This window comes from Selaginella moellendorffii, unplaced genomic scaffold (genome assembly GCF_000143415.4).
Source record: "Selaginella moellendorffii unplaced genomic scaffold, v1.0 SELMOscaffold_20, whole genome shotgun sequence".
NCBI classification, from domain to species: Eukaryota; Viridiplantae; Streptophyta; class Lycopodiopsida; order Selaginellales; family Selaginellaceae; genus Selaginella; species Selaginella moellendorffii.
The window spans coordinates 808559-828639 of NW_003314281.1; the positions used below are offsets into that span (position 1 = coordinate 808559).

A 20081-nucleotide genomic window follows, 5' to 3' on the forward strand; every position below is an offset into this window, starting at 1 on the left:
TAAATAAGCATCCTGTTTTTTATTCTTTAAGAGTTGTCATGGCTGTCATTGTGCAGCTAGTACAAGTTTTGGTTCCCTTGGATGGATAGATCTGCCAACACAGTGAGCCAGATTAATAGGTACACGATAGAATACTTTATTAAGGTTTTAGTTTATTAAACTATCTATCACCTAATTTACAGAATAAATTATTATTTTAATATTTAATTTAGTATTATAGTCATTCTCTTATTTATAAAAAGTGTCTAGATTTGCTTATTTGTCATATCTACGGAATGTAGAGATTGTTCTGAACACAATGGTGTTCGTCCCATATCCAAATTCGCAATCTAAAGACATTCCATATTTAGTAAATTTTAAGTTAATCCCAAAAACTAACTCCTGGTACTAAAAATGGCTTAGGGTGAAAGCCTAAAGCATGTATTCCTCAGGGGGGGGAGGGGGGGGAAGATATAAGGGGTTTCAAATGTATAATAGAGATAGTGGGTAGGTCAAGCATGGCTGACTAACCTGAGGCATAGTTTAACTCCCGTTTGTGTGCCTAACCTTGTTCTGTGTTTGGCTTGGGTCTAAGCCCAAATTCTATTCCATGCTAGCTGGTGGAATACCCATATCCTCACGTTAGGCCATCGGTATGTCGAAATAACGCTAAACTCTGTTTAGCTCTATTTTGCGTGTTGGTTTTGGCATTGGGATGTTAATTGCTCTAGAACTTATCCAAGTTGCTCCATGCTCATGTCCCTTTGCTCCTTGGGCTACATGCTCGGGAGTCATTCTATACTCCAGTGCCATTGCTCTTTGGCTCCATGCTTAGGAGTTTGGCATCATTCCTTCGTTCAATGGCCCAAGGCCCTAAACCTTGGGTTTCACACCACTGTCATATGGACACATGGCATGTGACACGTGGCATATGGAGGGTTTAGGTTCTACTTCGTGATGTTATCCTATGGTAAATCACTATAGGATAAAGGGTAAAAACCACATGCACTACATAAATCCATGTGTGGCTACATCTTTTTAATGAGAGCAACTCCATTTTCAATACTATCCACCAATATTTTGAAAACACAATAATAGATCCTCTAAAATATTCTTTGCATATGCCACATAGCTAATGGTTAAGTCAAGAGTCACTATATAGTCACTACCATTGAGAAGGCATTTGTACACAATGTGAGACACAAATCCCTAAGCCCCAAAGTAGAGCCGAAAGGGTGCCACGTAGTAGTGGCCAAAGTGAAAGCCAAATGAGCGTAACACATTTGGACTAAAAGATCCAACTTGAATAGTCGAGAATGGGAGTGGAACTCCCGACAAAGTGCTCAAGGAATGAGCATGAAGCGAGCAATAAGAGAGTCTCTAAAAAAGGGACACAAAAGGACCAACACATGAGATGTGGTGGAGTCTGAGATGGACCCAAGATGGGACCCGAGATGGACCTGAGATGGAATCTGAGATGAAGTCCAAGATGGAGTTTGAGATGAATCCAAGGTGGACCCGAGATGGACCTGAGATGGAGTTCAAGATGAAGTCCGAGATGGAGTTTGAGATGGACCGAGATGGAATTTGAGATAGAGTCCAAGATGGACTCGAGATGGACCCGAGATGGAGTCTGAGATGGAGTCTGAGATGGACTGAGATGGAATCTAAGATGGAGTTTGAGATGGAGTCTGAGATGGAGTCCGAGATGGACTTGAGATGGAATCCAAGATGGAGTCCAAGAAGGACCTGAGATGGAGTCTGAGGTCGAGACCGAGATCGAGACTGAGACTGGGACTAGGACTAAGACCGAGACCAGGACCGAGGCTGAGGCCAAGACTAAGGCTGAGGTCAAGACCGAGCCCAAGCTCGAGTTCGAGTCTGAGTTCAAGTTTGAGTCTCAGGGTGAAAGCCCAAAGCATTTGTCTCCTAGACCCTAGGGGGTTTGGTGAGCTCCAAAAGTATAGTAGGGGGAGGACTCTAGTGGAGCCAGTTTGGCAAGAAAGGTCAGTTTGGCCTAGGAAGGCTGTACCCAGGTGTTGGGTGATGGGATAACTATTGGGAAGTCCAAGGCTAGAGTGAATACAGACCGACAAGTAGGTAACTTGGTGAACTGTTCAAGAGCCAACTCTAGTTCCACCAGGAGATCAAATAGCCGATACTCCCAATCCAAGTGTGGGTGGCACTACCTACTTGGATACCTAGTGTGGCTCAATGGAACCTCGCTCTAAGCCCATGGCTAGAGCACCCAAAGGTAGAAGGTGGGGAGAGTACACATAAGGCTCGTGTAGGGCTACGGTGTTTCGAAATGTTGTCCTAAAGTCCCAGATTGTGGAAAGGAAGAAGAGTAGTCCTCTAGTGTAGTGACCAAGGATACGGTCACATGGTAAAGAAGTCCCAGAGGACTGTGGGACTTGGTGATCGGGCCAGTAGGCTTTGATCCAGTGGCAGTGGTGGCGAACACGGCCATAGTTAGAAAGGGACTTGGTGGGGACCGAAAATGGGATATTGGGGAAGGTTGTTCCCCATGGCTGCAAGCATCCTAAGGATGCTAAGGAATGGATCTGGGATGACCACTTATGGATGGTTAGGCTTGGTCTTTGAGAGACGGGACGGTGGTGAAAGTGGTGTTGGATCATTGATGTGACAAAAGTGAATGAGCATGGCCTTGGCATAATGGGCTAATATGTCGGTGGTACCTTTAGGTGTCGATCATGCGATTAGACACGTGGAGCACTTTGACCAAGTGCAATGGTTGAGTGGTATGGATGCCATTTTTGGGGCTAACAAGTCCCTAAGTCCAGAATAAGACTTACGAAGGTTGTGAGTGAGATGGTCAAAGGTGTGGTTAAATGACTAAAGTAGATGGAAAATTTAGTTGCTTACATACAAATCATGAAAGATTATAATATAGATTAGCAATGGGAATAAAAAGTTTTTGTCTATACAATGTTGTAAAGGGAGTGAGACTTAATGTCTCACTTCTAAAGTCTTGGGTGTTTATCAATTGTCATTTCTAGTGCACTATCTAAATTTTGTCACCTACCCAAACCTATAGAGTTCAAGTGAGGAGAGCTATACCAAGTAGTGTGGCCATATTTTCAGGATTAAATAGTGATCATAATTGTAAGCACTTTACAAGACAAGACAAAGACAGAAAAGACAAAAGAACACATGGCATATAATTTTCTACCACCACTACTACAACTATTTTTCTATACTTCTTTAGGATACAATCTAATTCCAAATCTATAATTTACTCTATACTTGCAAATAGAAAATGCAAAGCTTCAAGCCACTATGCTAGAACTTAGCACCTAGATATATTTTCTTTTGCCGCCTTCTTCCCTGCCTCCAACTTAGCAAAAATTCTTTTAGGGTGGCTACCTTGGGAATTTGCTACCTCCTTCAATCTTTAATGGCCTTCAACAGTTAACCACTCATTTTGAAATGACTGCTAAGCCCTACACATTCTTGCAACTAGTTGAGTATCAACCCATTTGGGGCATCTATAATACGTAAAGACTACATTCCTAAAATTATTGCCCTCACCATTTTTGTCATGATTTAGGTAGCTAAGGTAATCCTCGACAACATTCCCTTGCTCTAAGAAATGGCTTAGTGATCATCACACAAGTTGTCCAGCCTTACTATAGCACGGTTTCTACCCTAGTTGTGGCTCATATGACTCATGTGGCTCAATGCACAAACAACAACACCCAATTCTTCTCTACAGTTACTCAAACACTAAACACAACATATAGCTCCAACACCCACACCACCCAAGAATTCCAAAGCCATCTTACTACTTTTGCCCTTGCTTCTAATTATTACACCACTATTTGAAGTGTTTCTCTCTTCACCATCACAATACCCAAGCTCAATGCCATTGCCTGTTATGAGGTAATCTTTGCATCAACTATAAATACTCAAGCCATTTTAGCCACTTGTATTTCCCCCCATTCCTCGTGGCACATTCTCCAACACTAAATTCATTTGTAGCCACTTTTGTAAGCCCTAAACCAACTATTTCAAATCACAATTAACAACCCTTCTTTGCAATTTGAGGCATTGGCCTCACAGTCCACACTATCACTTCATACTAGAGTATGTTTTTATAAAGTACATTTTTATAATTTTTTTGTATTTACTTTTTACTTTTCTATACTATGATTACCATACTAAAGATACTCTTTAAATATACTTTCATTTGCTAGTAAGTGTTGAAAGACTATTTAGTGTTTTACTCAATTGTTAAAGTGAAAGCATCAAAGTGTTTGAAACTAATCACAAGAAATTTTGAATAGTCAACTCATTTACTACTTTAATAGTTATAACTGCAAGTTGAGCACTCAAAGATTAATATATTACCTTTGAAATAACAGATATAACCACGTCCAAAGACTCTAAGTATATCCCATTCCCCATTTGATAATTATATTAATTAACATGAATTGTTGCTCTAGTGAATATCATATTATTTCGGATAATCTAAAGATATGAGCTCCACATTCTCCTTCATCGTGGAAACTCTTTGCAAGTGACATTTCATACTTTATAAGTACCTCACTATATTTAGGTCAAATATGGAATATATTATGAAACTCTTTGCAATTAAACTTTTAAAACTAATCATAATATAGGTAATCCAATTTGAAACATTAAAGGAATCCAACACAACTACTCCTTCGGACTCTTCTAGTAAAATAATTAAATCTTCAAGCCATAAATTTCACCCAAACATGCCTATCCTGGTCCTGATATATCCTCTATATAGAATTTTGAGAAAACACTAAGTTTCTATTATAGTCTTCAGGAAGTTTAGATCAGTTCACAAAAGTTCCTGCATAGTTACTTCAAATTAGTGTGCTTGTAATTTTTATAGTCTTTAGTAGCTTAAATATAAATCCACTACCCACATATTTTTTTATATTTACACTTTTGTTGTATTTACCATTGAAAAACTTGTTTTTCCCAAGGGTGCACACAACTCTTTTTCATTTACCATTAAAAAAAAAACTTCTTTACTCTAGGTTGAGGCATCATTTGAACCTATTATAAACTCTTTTATTTGAAAATATACTTTTACAATCGGATTTGGTGTGAAATATTTTCCCATATAAAAAGATCTTTATCATAGTAACCTATAACAACATTATACCTTGAGCCTTTTGCAACATTCTAACCCAATCAAGATAAAACTTTAAAAAAGCACATAAGGATCTTTTCTCTATCTGTCATTCTATTTTTAGCAACATTTCTCTCTCTTGATATTTCATTATTGCCATGAAATGATACTTGGTAATACAATTATAACTTATTTTGTTTTCTCCAAAAATTTATTTAAAGCTTTAAAAGTTTCTAGGGTTGAAGTCAATATTAAAATTGGGTTAGAGTTATGCCCCATAACTACCTGAGCTGGGCAAGTGTGATTTGTTGCAGAAGCATGATGCTATGGTAGTTTCAGTGGCAACCTTGATCATAAGAATCAATCATAAATTGAATTGCCACATGATAGGGAGCAACACCATGGCTAGCAACTTAGGTGGCAATGAGATCTAAGCACTGTGTGAGGAGTGGTAGCATGGTTTCCTCCACAACAACTCAAATAGTGGCGAGGCCCAAGCTCTACATGAGGGGGGTAGTGTCATAGCTCCCCTCATGGCAACTCAAGTGGTAGCATGCTGTGGCTACCCCCCATGGTGGCTTCAATGATGGCAAATGCCACCTCTCAGACTATTGCATGAGGGAGAGTGGTGTTATGGTTCCCCTTATAGTAGCTTTGAGTGCTCACAAGCACCACCACCCAAGTTATCAAGTGGCATTACCAACTAAGCTACTTTATGAAGGAAAGATGCATTGTGGCTCCCCCCACAACAGTTTTGAGTAGTGGCAAGCATCACTAACCAAATTGCCGCATGAGAGGGAGTGGCACTATAGCTCCCCATATAGCAACTTTGAGTGCTAGTGAATGCCACCACTTGAGCTATTATGTGAAGGGAAGTGACACAATAGCCCCCCTTATGGCAATTCTAAGTGTTAGCAAGTGCCGTTACTCAAGCTGCTAAGTGAGGGGGAGTGGTGTTACAGCTCCCTTTAGAGCAACTTCAAGTGCTGGTGCTCAACAATTGGTTTTTGCACTTAACCACTTTAATTTGTAGTTATTGATCTTCATTTCTATTTTTTTTTTCAGGTTTATGCTTACACTTTTTAGACTTTACAAACTTGCTAGAACATGTGTAAAAAGGCAATATTTATTAAGAATATTGCTATTAATGCCACAAGGGACAAAGGTACAACATGGGCAAAAGAATTTTTTTCAAGCTTTATTAAGCAATTCTCTTGAAAATGAGCATATTGAGAATCCTAAGTAGATTAAGAATCCCAAATTGCCTAGAAATGAGTTTGAGGAGGAAGATGATGAAAAAAAAGGTAATGGCTTTAACTCTTTAGAGAGTCAAAGTGCACAAAAAACAATACAAAAAAATAAAGTGGAGCCAAAGATGAAAATAAAGCAAAGCAAAAGCAGAAAATAAAACTATAAACATGAGATAAAATTTTATATATTAGCTTGTTCAATTGTTCCTTAAAGCTTAAAGTGGAGATTATTTCAAATTTATTACAACAATTGACAATCAAGAAGAATGTTCCACCTCCCTAAATGCCTCTATGCCACATGATCTTAAATCCAATAGTGGAATAAATGGTGAACATTGTGGATTTTCCATTCAATAGTGAGGCTTTAAATAAAGTCTAAGTTTAGTATAGCAAAGGGTTTAATGCTCTTGAATGAGAAAAGAACTTCTTGAAATGAAATATAGTAGTGGTCTGACATGAAATTTAAGGCCACTTTTAAAAATAGGACATGCCAGATGGAAGGAAATTCTTTCCAATTAGATGCTACTTTTGTGGGAAGAAAATCACCAACTCAAGATATAGTTATTATTGATGGATTTGAACTATTCAAATCTAGCTAACAAGAAAATTATAAGATACTATGTTATGGTGAATATTGCAATGATAAAGTTCCAAGACAAAAACCATATTTCACTCATTGTGGCTTTGACTTTAGTGAATAAGTATGTCTAATTCTCCTCTAAATTCTGTGATAGCATAATTTTTCCTATATAAGCATGGTTATGCAAAACATTCTCTAAGCATATGCTAGCAAGATTAAAGATGAGCTTACAGACGAGGAAAAAGTCTAACTCCAACATAACAATAGCCAAGGAAAACTAGTCACAATAGTTATGCCAAATTCCTTTTATACATCAATTTGCTAAAGTATTCATTTCAAGTTTTTTTTACTTCTCCAATATGACATCAATAAAGACTTTGGAGAAATTGAAGAAAAAAAAGTTTTGATATTGATGCTACTACTAAAGAAGAGTACAAAATCAAACAAAAATATATAATAAAGATGATGAAGTTGACTAATATCTCACATCTAGATTTTAGAGAAGAATGGTTTATGATGTGATTATAAGCTTTTAAATTTAGAACTCCTAAAGGATCACAACTTAATATTATTCAAACCTAAGAATGCTCAACACCAAATATCCCAAGACCCTTAACTGATTGAAAAAAAGAGGTGCAATTTTATTCATGAGCCTTTTCTTTTTATATTTGAACTTCTAGAAATCATTTTTCAAATCATTCCCTTTACTAACAAACTTTAATATAGAGGATTTGCAATATAAATAATGCATATTTGAGAAGTTAAATATGATAACTTTGGCATAAATTCTAAATTTATATAAGTTAGCAATATTAAAAGAGTTGGAGAGTAATTGGCAAGTTGTCCACTCTTTAGTCCCAACTGTTAATAAGTTATTCCAAGTTTGGTGAAGGTTAAAGGAGATAAATATCAAGATAATGGAAAAAGAAATTAAATATGTTGAAGAGATGGGTGAAGAACTTTTTTCTAGAGCATATTGGTCAAAATATAAAACAATATTGCAACAAATGCAAATTTGAGTTTGGGATTTTATAAATTTAGTTACAGTTTCAACTAGTGTATAGTAAGGTTGAGTTTGAAGAGGATAATGATGAAAACTAAAAAGGATAAGATAAATAATATAATAATATAAAAAGTTGGTCAGCATCTTATATACATATAACATTTTCATCACTTTATACTCTTTAAGTTTTAACTTTCTCTATTTTTTAGATATTTTAAATCTTTGTGGAAGGGGATTCCAACCATTATTGAGCTATGGTTGTCCCTTACCTTGCCTATTTACATGTATGGGGACAAAAAGCTACTTAAACATATCAAAATTATAAACTATAAACAAGAAAATTGTTTTTGATGGTTAAATTTTAGTGTTGCTATATTGTCAAAAGGGGAGCAAAAAATGTGAATCACATATATAAAACTAGTTCAAAGAGAAGCAACTCAAGATTATCAAAGAGGAATTTTTGATAAAATTTAATAATATTGACTAATTTATTAAAGTGAAGACATAGCCAGAAAAGAAGAGAAGAAGTGTGCCATACAAAAAGCACTAAAGGCATTTACTACACTTAGTAAGCTCATAAATTTTTTCTTTTTTTTTGGCTTTTTCTAGTTAATCCTAAAATGGAAGAGGTTTAAATTTTAGAGAAAAAGGAAAAAATACTTCCCACAAGCTTAAATAGCATCTATATACCAATGATTAAGATATTAATAGCACTTAGCCACCTTGGATGGGACTGTGGAAGACTTAATTGAAGTCATTTTTCAAGAAGGTTACAAGATATATAAAAAATATGTCAATAAAGATTTTGATAATGATTTTGAAATTGGTGGAGATCATAAAACTTCAAATATTGAAGCTTTCAATAAATTAATTCTTGAGGAGTTGAAGAAATTTATGTATCACCACTCTCAAAGTCCTAAGATATAAGGAAACAAAATGCCATTTAAAATACAGCTAAAGTCATAGTTTGAATGAATGAAAAATTGAATTATGGACATGTTAACAAGGAAATCATCCACATTCTTGTTGTTGGAGCAAGTGACAACAGCTTGGGGACTTTTGAAGCACTATCCTCTCCAAGCAATTTGCCTCTCTTTTTGCTGAGATCAAGTTCACTTCTCAGATTGCTGGAGCACTTTGGGAGTGGCCACCTTCTGTCTTGGTAAGCTCACACCTCCTTTCTTTTTCTATAAAGCTATTAGAAGAACCTATTTGTATTTGAGTTCATATACTTTTTTTCTTGCAGGTCGGCAAAAAGATGAGACCTCGCTTGCAAAGGCAAAGAGTGGTGCATGGTTCATATGCGAGGTACAAGGAGCACCCCGGTGAGAATGAATGTCCAACTTTTCTAAGAACTGGGTGGAGGATTGTTGGAGAAGATGCTGGAGCTCCAGACACAAGTTGACAACTTCCGCCATGACTCCAGGACTATCCAAGAGCTCGGCATCAGCCAAAGCTGTGGATGCTAGCACCGGTTATCAACACGGACCAGTTTATGTTCCAGCTGACGAGCTTTCTCTCCGAACACCCGATGTGCAGCCTTGACACGAGCTATGGAAGAGATTTGGTCGAAGTTGAGGACGTTCTTCACAAAGATTACAAGGCACTGGCTTGGCTAGCCGGGAGATTGCCAAGGACGACCTCGTCTATCCCCTCAGGGGAGCTCTTCTCAGCATTGCCAATGATGGAACGAAGTTCCCAGCCTTGGATCAGTACTTATGTGTGTCATTCTCCTGCAAAGAATTAAAATTTACAACACGAACCAAGCAAAAGACGCCTCAAACATAGTGACCTTGTCAATATTGCCAACTTCCCAGTCGTTCTCCTCGGTTATTCCTCCACAATCATCGTTTTCTCATGTGACACACATGTTTGGCCGGAGTCTGAGCTTCTATCCACCTCTGACGTGTAGGATTGAGGCCGGCTCCCATAGAAAACATCAAGCTTGGAAGAGAGACAAGGCAAGATGGCACGGTGCGCGGTAGAACTTCTCAAAATAATAAATATTCTTTTATATTAACTTTGGTTTTAATTTGCCAGGATTTTCATTATTGTTTGGATGCGCAAGAGAACGTAGCCATTGTTAAGAACATCCTCCACCAACAAAAATTCCTTGGCTTTTCTAGGTAGCAGTAAAGAATAGAGCTACTGAATAAAAAAACTAAAACATAAGAAACTCTATAAATCACGCTTTAGCTTGTTTAGCAGATGTGAACATCTCCTTAACTTCTGCAGGTGGCTTGGTCTTGATCATGTTGGCAACAGTGTTGCACGTTAAACTCAGCAAACTCTTGACGTTGAGATAGTTTGAGGCCAATACCATTTCAAAGAGCGTGGGAATACCAACATTAACAAAGTCGTCGTCAAAAGCCTTGATCTCCTCGCTGGTCTTCTTACTCCCGTCCTTTTGAGCGTCCATATGAAACTTGATGTATTCAATCACCTTGGCCAGGATAGGGCTGGAAACATTGGGTAAAGATATCGCCGAATCTAACCCAACGTCCTCAATCATGTTTTTCACCATCAGAGATTCCAAAGCTAACTCTTCATCAACCTCAAACACATCGCCCTCTGCACTCTTTAGCGTCACCTTCGCCATCTTTGAAACCTAAACCTAGAAATTTATTCATAAAAGATCTAAAACAGATAATTGCCTAATCAACAAGATAATAATCAATAGTGATGTTTTTCTCGAAGTTGTTTCCCAACCTCTTGTTCTCAAAACGCAACTTCAAATACTCCTCCTGGAGAAAGCTTTTGTACTTTGGCTGATCACTCACAAATTCTGGAAGAGGAGCGATCCTAGTTTTGCCTTCGGCGACATGGTGGTAAACAAACGAGAAACGCTGCTTCTTGTTGGCTACTACGCAATGAACGGCAGCTTTGTAAAGTCCATTTGTCCACACCTTTTTTCGGTTGAAGACAATGAGAGAAAAAGATTTGAACAAATACCACTTACCTGTATGATGTCTCCAAGGTTGATAATTAGTGAATTTTCTACTGGCACTACAAGATGCCAAGTCCCATCTTTGAGAACCTGGTAACCAGGAACACGATTAAGTTGTGACACTATGGTGAAGATGGTACCGTCTTGATGAGGGGCGAGAACTTGGCCCTGGTAGTCAGAGCAACCTGGATAGTGAAGAAAGTTGAAGTAATCTTCATTCTTGTCAAAGCAGTTTCGTCGGGAGCTCCTAGGCTTTGGGACAAAATGACCATCATGTTGTCGCACAGTTTCTGCATTTGTTTTGACACTTCCACAGCATGTGGCCTGTGATTCACGAGTAAGCTATTTAACAATATGTAAGATTTTGTGAAAGTACCTGAAGCTTGGTACTAGATCTGGCCACAAGGTGGACTTATCTTCCGCAGCAAACATGAAATGTTCCTTTCGATCAGGAGGTCCTCCTTTAGCACCACTTCCGTGAACGAAACCCATTCCGTTGTTGGGAGTGCTAAATTTGCACTTGTACTCCAGAGGGAGCTCAAAGAAGCTGTGAGCGTTTTGGAGTACCTTGCTCAAGAGGAGAGAATCCAAACCATGGTTAATCACTTGAAACAGACCGAATTCCCTACACGCTTTGTTGATTGTTGCCAGTGATTCCAGGCGTTTCCTAGCAATATCTGTGCCAGCTTTGTCTTCCACAAATAGTGCAAAATCCACCACTGGAATGGCCGCCATTTTACAACGCTGAGACTTGTGTTGGTGGGGCTTCTTAAGTAGCAAATCTTTGTGCTTTGCTAAAGATTCGTGGCTTGAAACACGACAAGGGACTGTTTACAATGTGCACTATTTATAAGCAGACAGTGATCCAAGCCAACAACAGGTTCTTTATGGACTGTACAATTTCGTTGACCTTTCGTGTTCGGAACTAGGGTTATAATTTGAACACGAAGTCAATGACGGTCGTGGCCGCCAATGCGCCACATCCATCGCAGATCGCGCTGGCGAAAGAAAAAACGCCGAGGAGTTTAGTTCTGCCGCCGAGGAAGTCGCTCTTTCTAGCGTCGAAGTGCTCTGATCGAGCGCTCCTTGTTTGCTATTACGTGATGAACACGGTCCCATGCTTCTTCTCAGTCGGGCATACGTGGACAGTAAACACCTTGTAATCCACACCTGTAAAGAACAAATTAAACCCTCCAGTAATCCTGATATAATGTCTCCAAGGTTAGATGGCACCGCTATTATCATACTTGACACGATTAAGATGGTACCGTCTTGATGAGGGGCGAGAACTTGGCACGGGTAGTCGGAGCAACTGGGATAGTTGAGAAAGTTGTATTGACTTGTTTTGATTTTTAAAATATTGACTCAAAAGCCTGGCGCGGAGGCGGGCATTTGGGCCCTTGCAGCCGCCAAGGATGCTCATCCAACCCAAATCGTGCTCATGGGTACGTTGGTTCGCCTCCATCGCGAGGCAGAAGAAGCGACGCCGGGAAAGGGATCCATTCCGACATCCTCGGAGTGATTGCTGCTGCTCCAGGGTCTGCCAACTCGCTCCCTTGCCCAAGGGGGCAAACGCAGCATATATGCACTTCCTACCTTGCACTGTAACTTGTTTCTTTAACATCGCTGATCAACTTGTATGCCAAATGCGGCAGCTTGGTGGATGCCATGGCGGAATGCTGGAGCGCACCATCGTTTCCTGGAACGCTCTCATGCTGGCATTACTCGCATGAAATGCTAGCGCTCGAGTCCAGCTCAAGGATCCGCCAAGACGGACTGGAACCCAATGCTTGAACTTTCGTCGCTGGATTGAAAGGCCTGTGCTAGCTTGAGCGCGATGGGTTCGAAGAAAGAAAGAGCCGACGAAGAGGAACAAGACGAGGCCCGCCATGGACAAGTTTCTTGAGAAAGGCATAGTTTTTCACTCTCAAGCTCTGGCTGCCGGGTTTCTCTCTGATATCTACGGATTGATTGATATGTAGTTTAAATGTGGAAGCTTGCGGGATGCACAACGACATGGTTTCTTGGACATCTTCGATATGCAGCGACCCACGAGGAAGAATTGGCTTTGGAGTCTTCTTGGCTACGGAGTTGGATGTATGCACTCCCAATGCTCGGACTTACTGCTCGCTCGATCTCCCGCTGATGTTTTCGTGCACCACGTCTAGCACATCCACGTGCTTTCATTCTAAACCCTGCTTGGCCGAGAAAGAGAAGAAAGTCGGTGGAAGAGTTGTGAAGTCTGTCTTGCAATGGGAGATCATGATTCATTCTCAATTTCTGGATGAGCGAGTTGACATGTTCGTTGCGAGCTTGCTGGTGAATTTTTACGTCAAGTTGGCGCAAGAATGCTCCACAAGAATGGCTTTGGCAAGCTAGCACTTGGATTGTTCCAGCAGCAGTGTCAACCAGAAGTTATGTCGCTGGCAGGATAACACAAGGTGGAGAAGCTTGATGGACACCTGGAGAGTATTTGTGTACAATTGGGTCTTTTATCTGAGCTTTGATCCTCGGCTTGACCATGACAATTGAATTAGTTTTTATTGATTTCAATACTAATCAATTTGATAGTGATGCTTTTACTAAAGCTGTTTCCCAGCCTCTTGTTCTCAAATCTCAACTTCAAATAAATCTACTTTGGGTGGAAGAGGAGCGAATTCTAGTTTTGCCTTCGGGGACATAGTTGTAAACAAAGGAGAAACGTTGAGCCTTGTTCGCTACTACACGATGAACAGCACCTTTGTAAAGTCCGTTTGTCCACACCTTTTTGGTTGTAAACCACAAAGAATGAGTTAATCGCGATCACTTACTTGTATAAGGTCTCCAAAGTTGATAATCAGTGAATTTTCTTCTGGCACCACAAGATGCCAAGTTAACCTTAAGCTGGGAGACCATGGTGAAGATGGTAACGTCTTGATGAGGGCGAGAACTTGGCCCTGGTAGTCTGAGAAAGTTGGATAGTGAAGGAAGTTGTAATAATCTCCATTCTTGTCATAGCAATTGCGGCTTTGGGACAAAATTGCCATTACGTCCCAGTTTTTGCATTTGTTGTGACAATTCGACGGCATCTGCAAGCTACTTAAAAACATATAATAATCTACAAACTACCTGAAGTTTGGTGGTAGATCTGGCGACAAAGTGGATTTGTTTTCCGTAGCAATCAGAAAATGCTCCTTCCGATCTTTGAGGTCCTCCTTTAGCACCATTTTGGTGCACGAAACCAACTGAAATTGTTGGCGGTAGTAAATTTGCATTTGTATTCCAGAGGGAGCTTAAAGAAACTGTGAGCATTTTCAAGATGTGTCAAACCATGGTGAACCAATTAAAACAGAAAAAAATGCCTTACACGTTTTGTTGATTGTTTCCAACGATACTAGGCGTTTCCTAACAATTCCTGGGTGAGACTTGTCTCCCATGCCCTCCATTTTATTACAACTGAGGTGATATTAGGGCTTTTGTATGACCAGTCAAACGCCCTATTTTTTGGTTCCAGGATGAGCTCTCGCGGAGGCGGTCATTTGGGCGCTTGTGGCCGCCAAGAATGCGATGCCACATCCATCGCAAATCGCGCTGGCGAGACCTCATGGGTACGTTGGTTCGCCTCTATCGCGAGGAAGAAGAAGAAGCATCTCTGGAGGTTCTAATGGCGGCGATCAAGGCTTGCAGTAGCGGCTCAATCAGAGAGCTCAACGCCGGAAAGAGGATTCATTCCGACGTTCTCGGCGGCAGTGATGGCTGCTGCTCCAGCGTCTTCGTCGCCAACTCGTTGATCAACTTGTATGCCAAATGCGGCGGCCTGGTGGATGCTATGGCAGTGTTTGAGGCAATGCCGGAGCGCACCATCGTCTCCTGGAACGCTCTCGTGCTGGCATTTGCGCTGAACTCGCATGAAACGCTAGCTCTCGAGTCCATCTCAAGGATCCGGCAAGAGGGACTGAAACCCAATGCTCGAACTTTCGTGGCTGGATTGAAGGCCTGTGCCAGCTTGAGCTCGACGGGTTTGAAGAAAGAGAGAGGGGACGAAGAGGAGCAAGAAGAGGCCCGCCATGGACGAAAGGCTGTCATGATCAAGTTTCTCGAGAAAGGCATGGTTTTTCACTCTGAAGCTCTGGCTGCCGGGTTGCTCTTGGATATCTACGTTGGAAATGCATTGATCGATATGTATTCCAAGTGTGGAAGCTTGCGGGATGCTCGCAAGGTGTTCGACACCATGCCTGCTCGAGACGTGGTTTCTTGGACGTCTTTGATATGCGGTTACGCTGAGAACCGCGAGGAAGAACTGGCTTTGGGACTCTTCTCGACTATGGAGTTGGATGCATGCGTTCCGAATGCTCGGACTTACGTTGCTGCTCTCGTGGCCTGCACGAGCTTGGCCGAGAAAGAGAAGAAAGTCGACAGAAGAGTTGCTGTCCTGCAAAGAGGGATGGCGATTCACTCTCGAGCCCTGGACGATGGCTGCGCGTCGGACATGTTCTTGGCGAGCTCGCTAGTGAATTTATACATCAAGTGTGGAGACCTGGCGGAAGCTCGCAAAGTTTTCGATCGAATGCTCCAGAGGGACGTGGTGACTTGGACGTGTTTGATCCTGGGATACGCTGAGAATGGTTTTGGCGAGCTAGCACTTGGATTGTTCCAGCAAATGATGGAGTGTCAGCAGTGTCAACCAAATGCCAGAACTTATGTCGCTGCGCTCGTCGCTTGCTCGAGCTTGGCAGCGAAAGAAATTGGACAGCAAATCGATGGAAAGCTCGTAAAGGTGGAGAGCTTGAGGAAGGGAATGGCTCTTCACTTGGAGATCTTGAAGAGGAGCTACGAGTCGGAGACTTTCGTGGCAAACACACTGGTCGACATGTACTCCAAGTGTGGAAGCTTGATGGACGCCAGGAGAGTCTTTGACAGGATGCTGGATCACGACGCTGTGTCCTGGAGCACTATGATCCTCGGCTATGCCGGCAACGACCAGGACGAGACCGCCATCGAACTCTTCGAGCAAATTCGATGCGAAGGATGCGTTCCCAGTGCTCGGACCTTCAGCTCGGTGCTAGTGGCGGCCTCCAACTTGGCCGCTTCGACGCAAAGCAATGCTACTCGCGCTTGGTGCCTGGAACTCGGGACGAGGATCCACGCTCTGGCAGCTCAAAGCTACTGTGACTCGGACACATTCGTTGCCAACACTTTGATCGATCTCTACGTCAAGTGTGGGAGCCTGGAGAGCGCTCGGGCTGTCTTTGATCGGATGCTGGATGGTCGCGACGCTGTATCGTGGAACACGATAATCCTCGGCTATGCCGATAACGGACAAGACGAGCTCGCTCTCGAGCTCTTCTCGAGCATGATCCAGCGCCAGCACTGCGAGCCGACTGCTCGGACTTTCGTGGCTGCGTTGCAAGCCTGTGCTGGTTTGGCGGTGAGAGAAGAATCACAGCGATCCGGGGATGGATCCCAGCTCGTGAAAGCGCGCTGCTTGGAGAAGGTGATGGAGATCCACGTGCAAGCCCTTGTGTCCGAATCTTGGGATGTTTTCGTGGAGAGTGCCATGATCAACGCTTACGGGAAGTGTGGCAGCGTTTTGGACGCTCGCAAAGTGTTTGATATGATGGAGTTTCACGACGTTGTCTCGTGGACGGCTCTCATCCTCAGCTACGTGGAAAACGGCGAGAGTGTCCTCGGCCTGGAGATCTTCTCTTGGATGAAGCACAACTCCATGGTAGCTCCAAACGCTCGGACTTTCGCGGCGGCGCTCATGGCCGGTGGAAACTTAGCTTGCCTCGAGACTGGCAGGAGCATCCACGCCGAGATTTGCCGCGGGGCGATCGAGACGGACTTGCTGGTGGCGAGCTGCCTGGTGGACCTGTACGGGAAGTGTGGATCCTCCGGAAACGCCGAGCGGGTCTTCGAGTCGATCGAGACGGGGTCGGACCCCGTGATTTGGAGCGCCCTCGTCTCCGTGCACTCGGTCCAAGGCAACACCACTCGGGCTCTTGAGGTTTTCCACGCCATGATACGTGAAGGCGTCCATGCAAACGGCGTCACCTTTCTCTCGCTGCTGGCGGCGTGCAGCCGGGCGGGCATGGTGGACGCCGGGAAGAGATGGTTCCGGGCGATGATCCAAGTGTACGGGGTGGTGCCCGGGATCGAGCACCATCACTGCCTCGTCGACATGCTGGGTCGCGCGAATCGTCTCGAGGAGGCACTCAGGCTTGTGGAGACGATGCCGTACGATCCCAGCGTTGTGACTTGGACGACGTTGCTGGCGGCGTGTGAGAAGTGGAACAATGTGGTGATTGGGAGGATTGCGTATGCTGCGTTGCTCAAGCTGGATGTTACACAAACATCCACTTACTCGCTCATGGCAAAGCTAGAAGCATCAGCCAGCTAATGTTTGATCATTTACCTGGATAATATGTTGCGTTCGAACACATAAAGTTTGTACACTTGTCGTGTTTCATACCACGAATCTTTAGGAAGAAGGATTTATAATATATATACCTTTCTGAAGTCGTCTTCAGCCAGCATGTTTCCCGTCGTGTTTCATGGCAAGAATCTTTAGCCGAGAACAAAGAATTGGTACTTAAGAAGCTCCACCCCAATACATTCTCAGTTGTAATCAAATGGAGGGCATTCCAGTGGTGGACTTTGCATTATTTATGGAAGACCCAGGAGAAGCTAGGAAACGCCTAGAATCGTTGGAAACGATCAGCAATGCGTGTAAGGAATTTGGTCTGTTTCAACTGGTTAACCATGGTTTGGATTCTCACATCTTGAGCAAGGCACTCCAAAATGCTCACAGCTTCTTTGAGCTCCCTCTTGAATACAAATGCAAATTTACTACCGCCGACAATTCAGTTGGTTTCGTGCACCAAAGTGGTGCTAAAGGAGGACCTCTAGATCGAAAGGAGCATTTCATGATTGCTGCAGAAGATAAGTCCACCTTGTGGCCAGATTTAGTACCGAGCTTCAGGTACTTTCACAAAAGTTTAGAGATTCTTAAATAGCTTGCTAGTGAATCACAGGCCAGATGCCGTGGAATTGTCAAAACAAATGCAAAACCTGGGCCACAACTTGATGACCATTTTGTCCCAAAGCTTGGGAGCTCCTGGCGACACTCTCCACAAGTGCTATGACAAGAATGCAGATTACTACAATTTTCTCCACTATCCAGCTTGCTCCGACTATCAGGGCCAAGTTCTCGCCCCTCATCAAGATGGTACCATCTTCACCGTGGTGTCCCAGCTTAATCGTGTTCCTGGTTACCAGGTCCTCAAAGATGGCACTTGGCACCTTGTAGTGCCAGAAGAAAATTCACTGATTATAAACCTTGGAGACATCTTGCAAGTAAGTGATCAGGAGGTATTGGTTTAAATATTTTTCTCACATTGTTTTCAACCCAAAAGGTGTGGACAAACGGACTTTATAAAGCTGCCGTTCATCGTGTAGTAGCGAACAAGGCTCAGCGTTTCTCATTTGTATACAGCTATCTCCCCGAAGGCAAAACTAGAATCGCTCCTATTCCAGAATTTGAGAGTGGTCACCCAAAGTACAAAAGCTTTATGCAGGAAGATTATTTGAAGTTGAGATTTGAGAATAAGAGGCTGGAAAACAACTGTAGTAAAAATATCACCATCGACTACTATGCTATTGATTAGTCCATAAAAGTCAAGGCCTGGGCCAGGAGGTTGGCTGATAATGTACATCAAGTTCCATATCAAAAGGAAGTCTCAATAAATTCTCGTTTACCATTATAATTAGTCAAGATCTTTTGTTGCTTAGCGATGGCTACTAGGTTCTCTGCGCAACCAAAAGAGCAAATCCTGGAAAATCAAAGCAAGGTTAATACAGAAGAAGAAAAAAATGAAACATTTACCAGCACCACCGTGACCATAGTTATGGACTATAGCCGAAGGATTGCCATCTTTCAGCCTTGTCTCTCTTCCAAGCCTGATGTTTTCTATGCGAGCCGGCCTCAGTCCTGAGAGAGTAGTCGGACATGTCGGTGTTCCTCAAAGGTGGATAGAAGCTCAAACTCCGGCCAAACATGTTCTTCACTGGTTCATAATCCTGCAAAGATTTCTAGCTAAAAAACGATCAAGCAAACAAGTACCACTGATACCTTTTCAATGTTATTGACTTCGCTCTCCTCGGCTATTCCTCCCACAACCAGCGTTTTCTCGTTCCTGGGATAAAAACCATGTCTTCAGCGGCCTCTCGCCTAAGCACTGATTCAAAACTGGGAACCTGGTTCCGTCGTTGGCAATGGTAAGAAGATCTCCCCTGAGGGGATACACGAGCTCGTCCTTGGCAAGATCCCCCCTAGCCAAGCCTGTGCAATTCACAATAGCATCGACCTTGTAAGTCTTGCGAAGAGCGTCCTCCACTTCGAGCAAATCCTGGTCAAGACTTCCATAGCTTGTGTCAAGGCTGCACATTGGGTGCTCGGAGAGAAAGCTCGTCAGCTGGAACATAAACTCGTCCGTGTCGATAACTGGCGCTAGGTGCTGGTAAGCGTCCACGACTCCATAGCTTTGTCTGATGCCAAGAGTTTATATAAGAGAAGAGATTTCTTACACTTTCTTGGCATGATATTATAGAATGTCGGCACAAAGATGGGACCTCGCTTGCCTAAAAAAAGTGGTGCATGGTTTCCTATGCGAGGCTCAAGGAGCTCGCCACCCTCGCATTCTCACACCAAAGTTTTGGTCGAATGTCCAACTTCTTTATGAATCGAGTGGAGAACTGAGCTCCAGCTTAAAGTATATGGCTTCCGCCACGACTCCAAGATCATCCAAGAGCATTTAGAAATGTTATAATGGTGTAAGTAATTACAAAAAGAGAGAAAAAGCATCAAAATTATACAGCTCATGAAACTTTTTGTAAGTTTTTTTCCTCATCCTTTTTATACAGAGGCTTTGCTTTGCTTAGACAAATAGTCTAATGGAGCAAGATTTATGCCATCTTTAGTTAGCATGCTACAATGTAATTTCCTAAGCAGTAAATGAAAGTGTTTTACAATTTGTTTGAAAAAGTTATAATTAGGAAATATTAAAAGTGATATTTCAACTTACATGTTTAATTCTTTATTAACAAATTCCATGACTTCATCCACAGTTTTACTTTTTATCCAATCAGTTGCTACAAGAAAAAAAAAAAGGTTAATAGAAACATATAATTGTAAATTTACCATAGGAAAATGATGC

At 42.2% G+C, this 20081-nt stretch overlaps 4 protein-coding genes across 4 annotated transcripts; 2 read left to right on the plus strand and 2 right to left on the minus strand.

Annotated features, from left to right (window-relative positions):
- Positions 1-10125: 10125 nt before the first annotated feature.
- LOC9636528 (SKP1-like protein 1A) lies at positions 10126-10542 on the minus strand. The gene has a single exon (XM_002972897.2). It carries the CDS (start codon positions 10537-10539, stop codon positions 10126-10128), a length of 414 nt encoding a protein of 137 aa, XP_002972943.1. The 5' UTR covers positions 10540-10542.
- Positions 10543-10594: 52 nt separating this feature from the next.
- LOC9637284 (protein SRG1) lies at positions 10595-11622 on the minus strand. The gene is made up of 3 exons (XM_024677901.1): positions 11264-11622; positions 10900-11134; positions 10595-10684 (listed from the first exon to the last, which is right to left on the minus strand). The coding sequence occupies exons 1-3, from the start codon at positions 11620-11622 to the stop codon at positions 10595-10597; spliced, it is 684 nt and encodes a 227-aa protein (XP_024533669.1).
- A 1269-nt stretch (positions 11623-12891) lies between these two features.
- LOC112347268 (pentatricopeptide repeat-containing protein At2g33680-like) lies at positions 12892-17266 on the plus strand. The gene is made up of 2 exons (XM_024677902.1): positions 12892-13257; positions 14381-17266. The coding sequence occupies exons 1-2, from the start codon at positions 12892-12894 to the stop codon at positions 17264-17266; spliced, it is 3252 nt and encodes a 1083-aa protein (XP_024533670.1).
- A 232-nt stretch (positions 17267-17498) lies between these two features.
- Positions 17499-18249, plus strand: LOC9637286 (protein SRG1). The gene is made up of 2 exons (XM_024677903.1): positions 17499-17848; positions 17973-18249. The coding sequence occupies exons 1-2, from the start codon at positions 17499-17501 to the stop codon at positions 18247-18249; spliced, it is 627 nt and encodes a 208-aa protein (XP_024533671.1).
- The last annotated feature ends 1832 nt before the right edge of the window (positions 18250-20081 follow it).

Bases quoted from the DNA above. Each gene is read 5' to 3' on its own strand.
- LOC112347268 (XM_024677902.1), top strand. From the start codon at position 12,892: ATGCACAACGACATGGTTTCTTGGACATCTTCGATATGCAGCGACCCA. The intron at 13,258-14,380 runs GCAAGCTAGCAC...TTTTGGTTCCAG, and splicing joins GCTCCACAAGAATGGCTTTG to GATGAGCTCTCGCGGAGGCG.
- LOC9636528 (XM_002972897.2), bottom strand. From the start codon at position 10,539: ATGGCGAAGGTGACGCTAAAGAGTGCAGAGGGCGATGTGTTTGAGGTT.
- LOC9637284 (XM_024677901.1), bottom strand. From the start codon at position 11,622: ATGGCGGCCATTCCAGTGGTGGATTTTGCACTATTTGTGGAAGACAAA. The intron at 11,135-11,263 runs GTACTTTCACAA...CCCAAAGCCTAG, and splicing joins GATCTAGTACCAAGCTTCAG to GAGCTCCCGACGAAACTGCT. The intron at 10,685-10,899 runs GTAAGTGGTATT...AGCTTTCTCCAG, and splicing joins ACCTTGGAGACATCATACAG to GAGGAGTATTTGAAGTTGCG.
- LOC9637286 (XM_024677903.1), top strand. From the start codon at position 17,499: ATGGAGGGCATTCCAGTGGTGGACTTTGCATTATTTATGGAAGACCCA. The intron at 17,849-17,972 runs GTACTTTCACAA...TTTGTCCCAAAG, and splicing joins GATTTAGTACCGAGCTTCAG to CTTGGGAGCTCCTGGCGACA.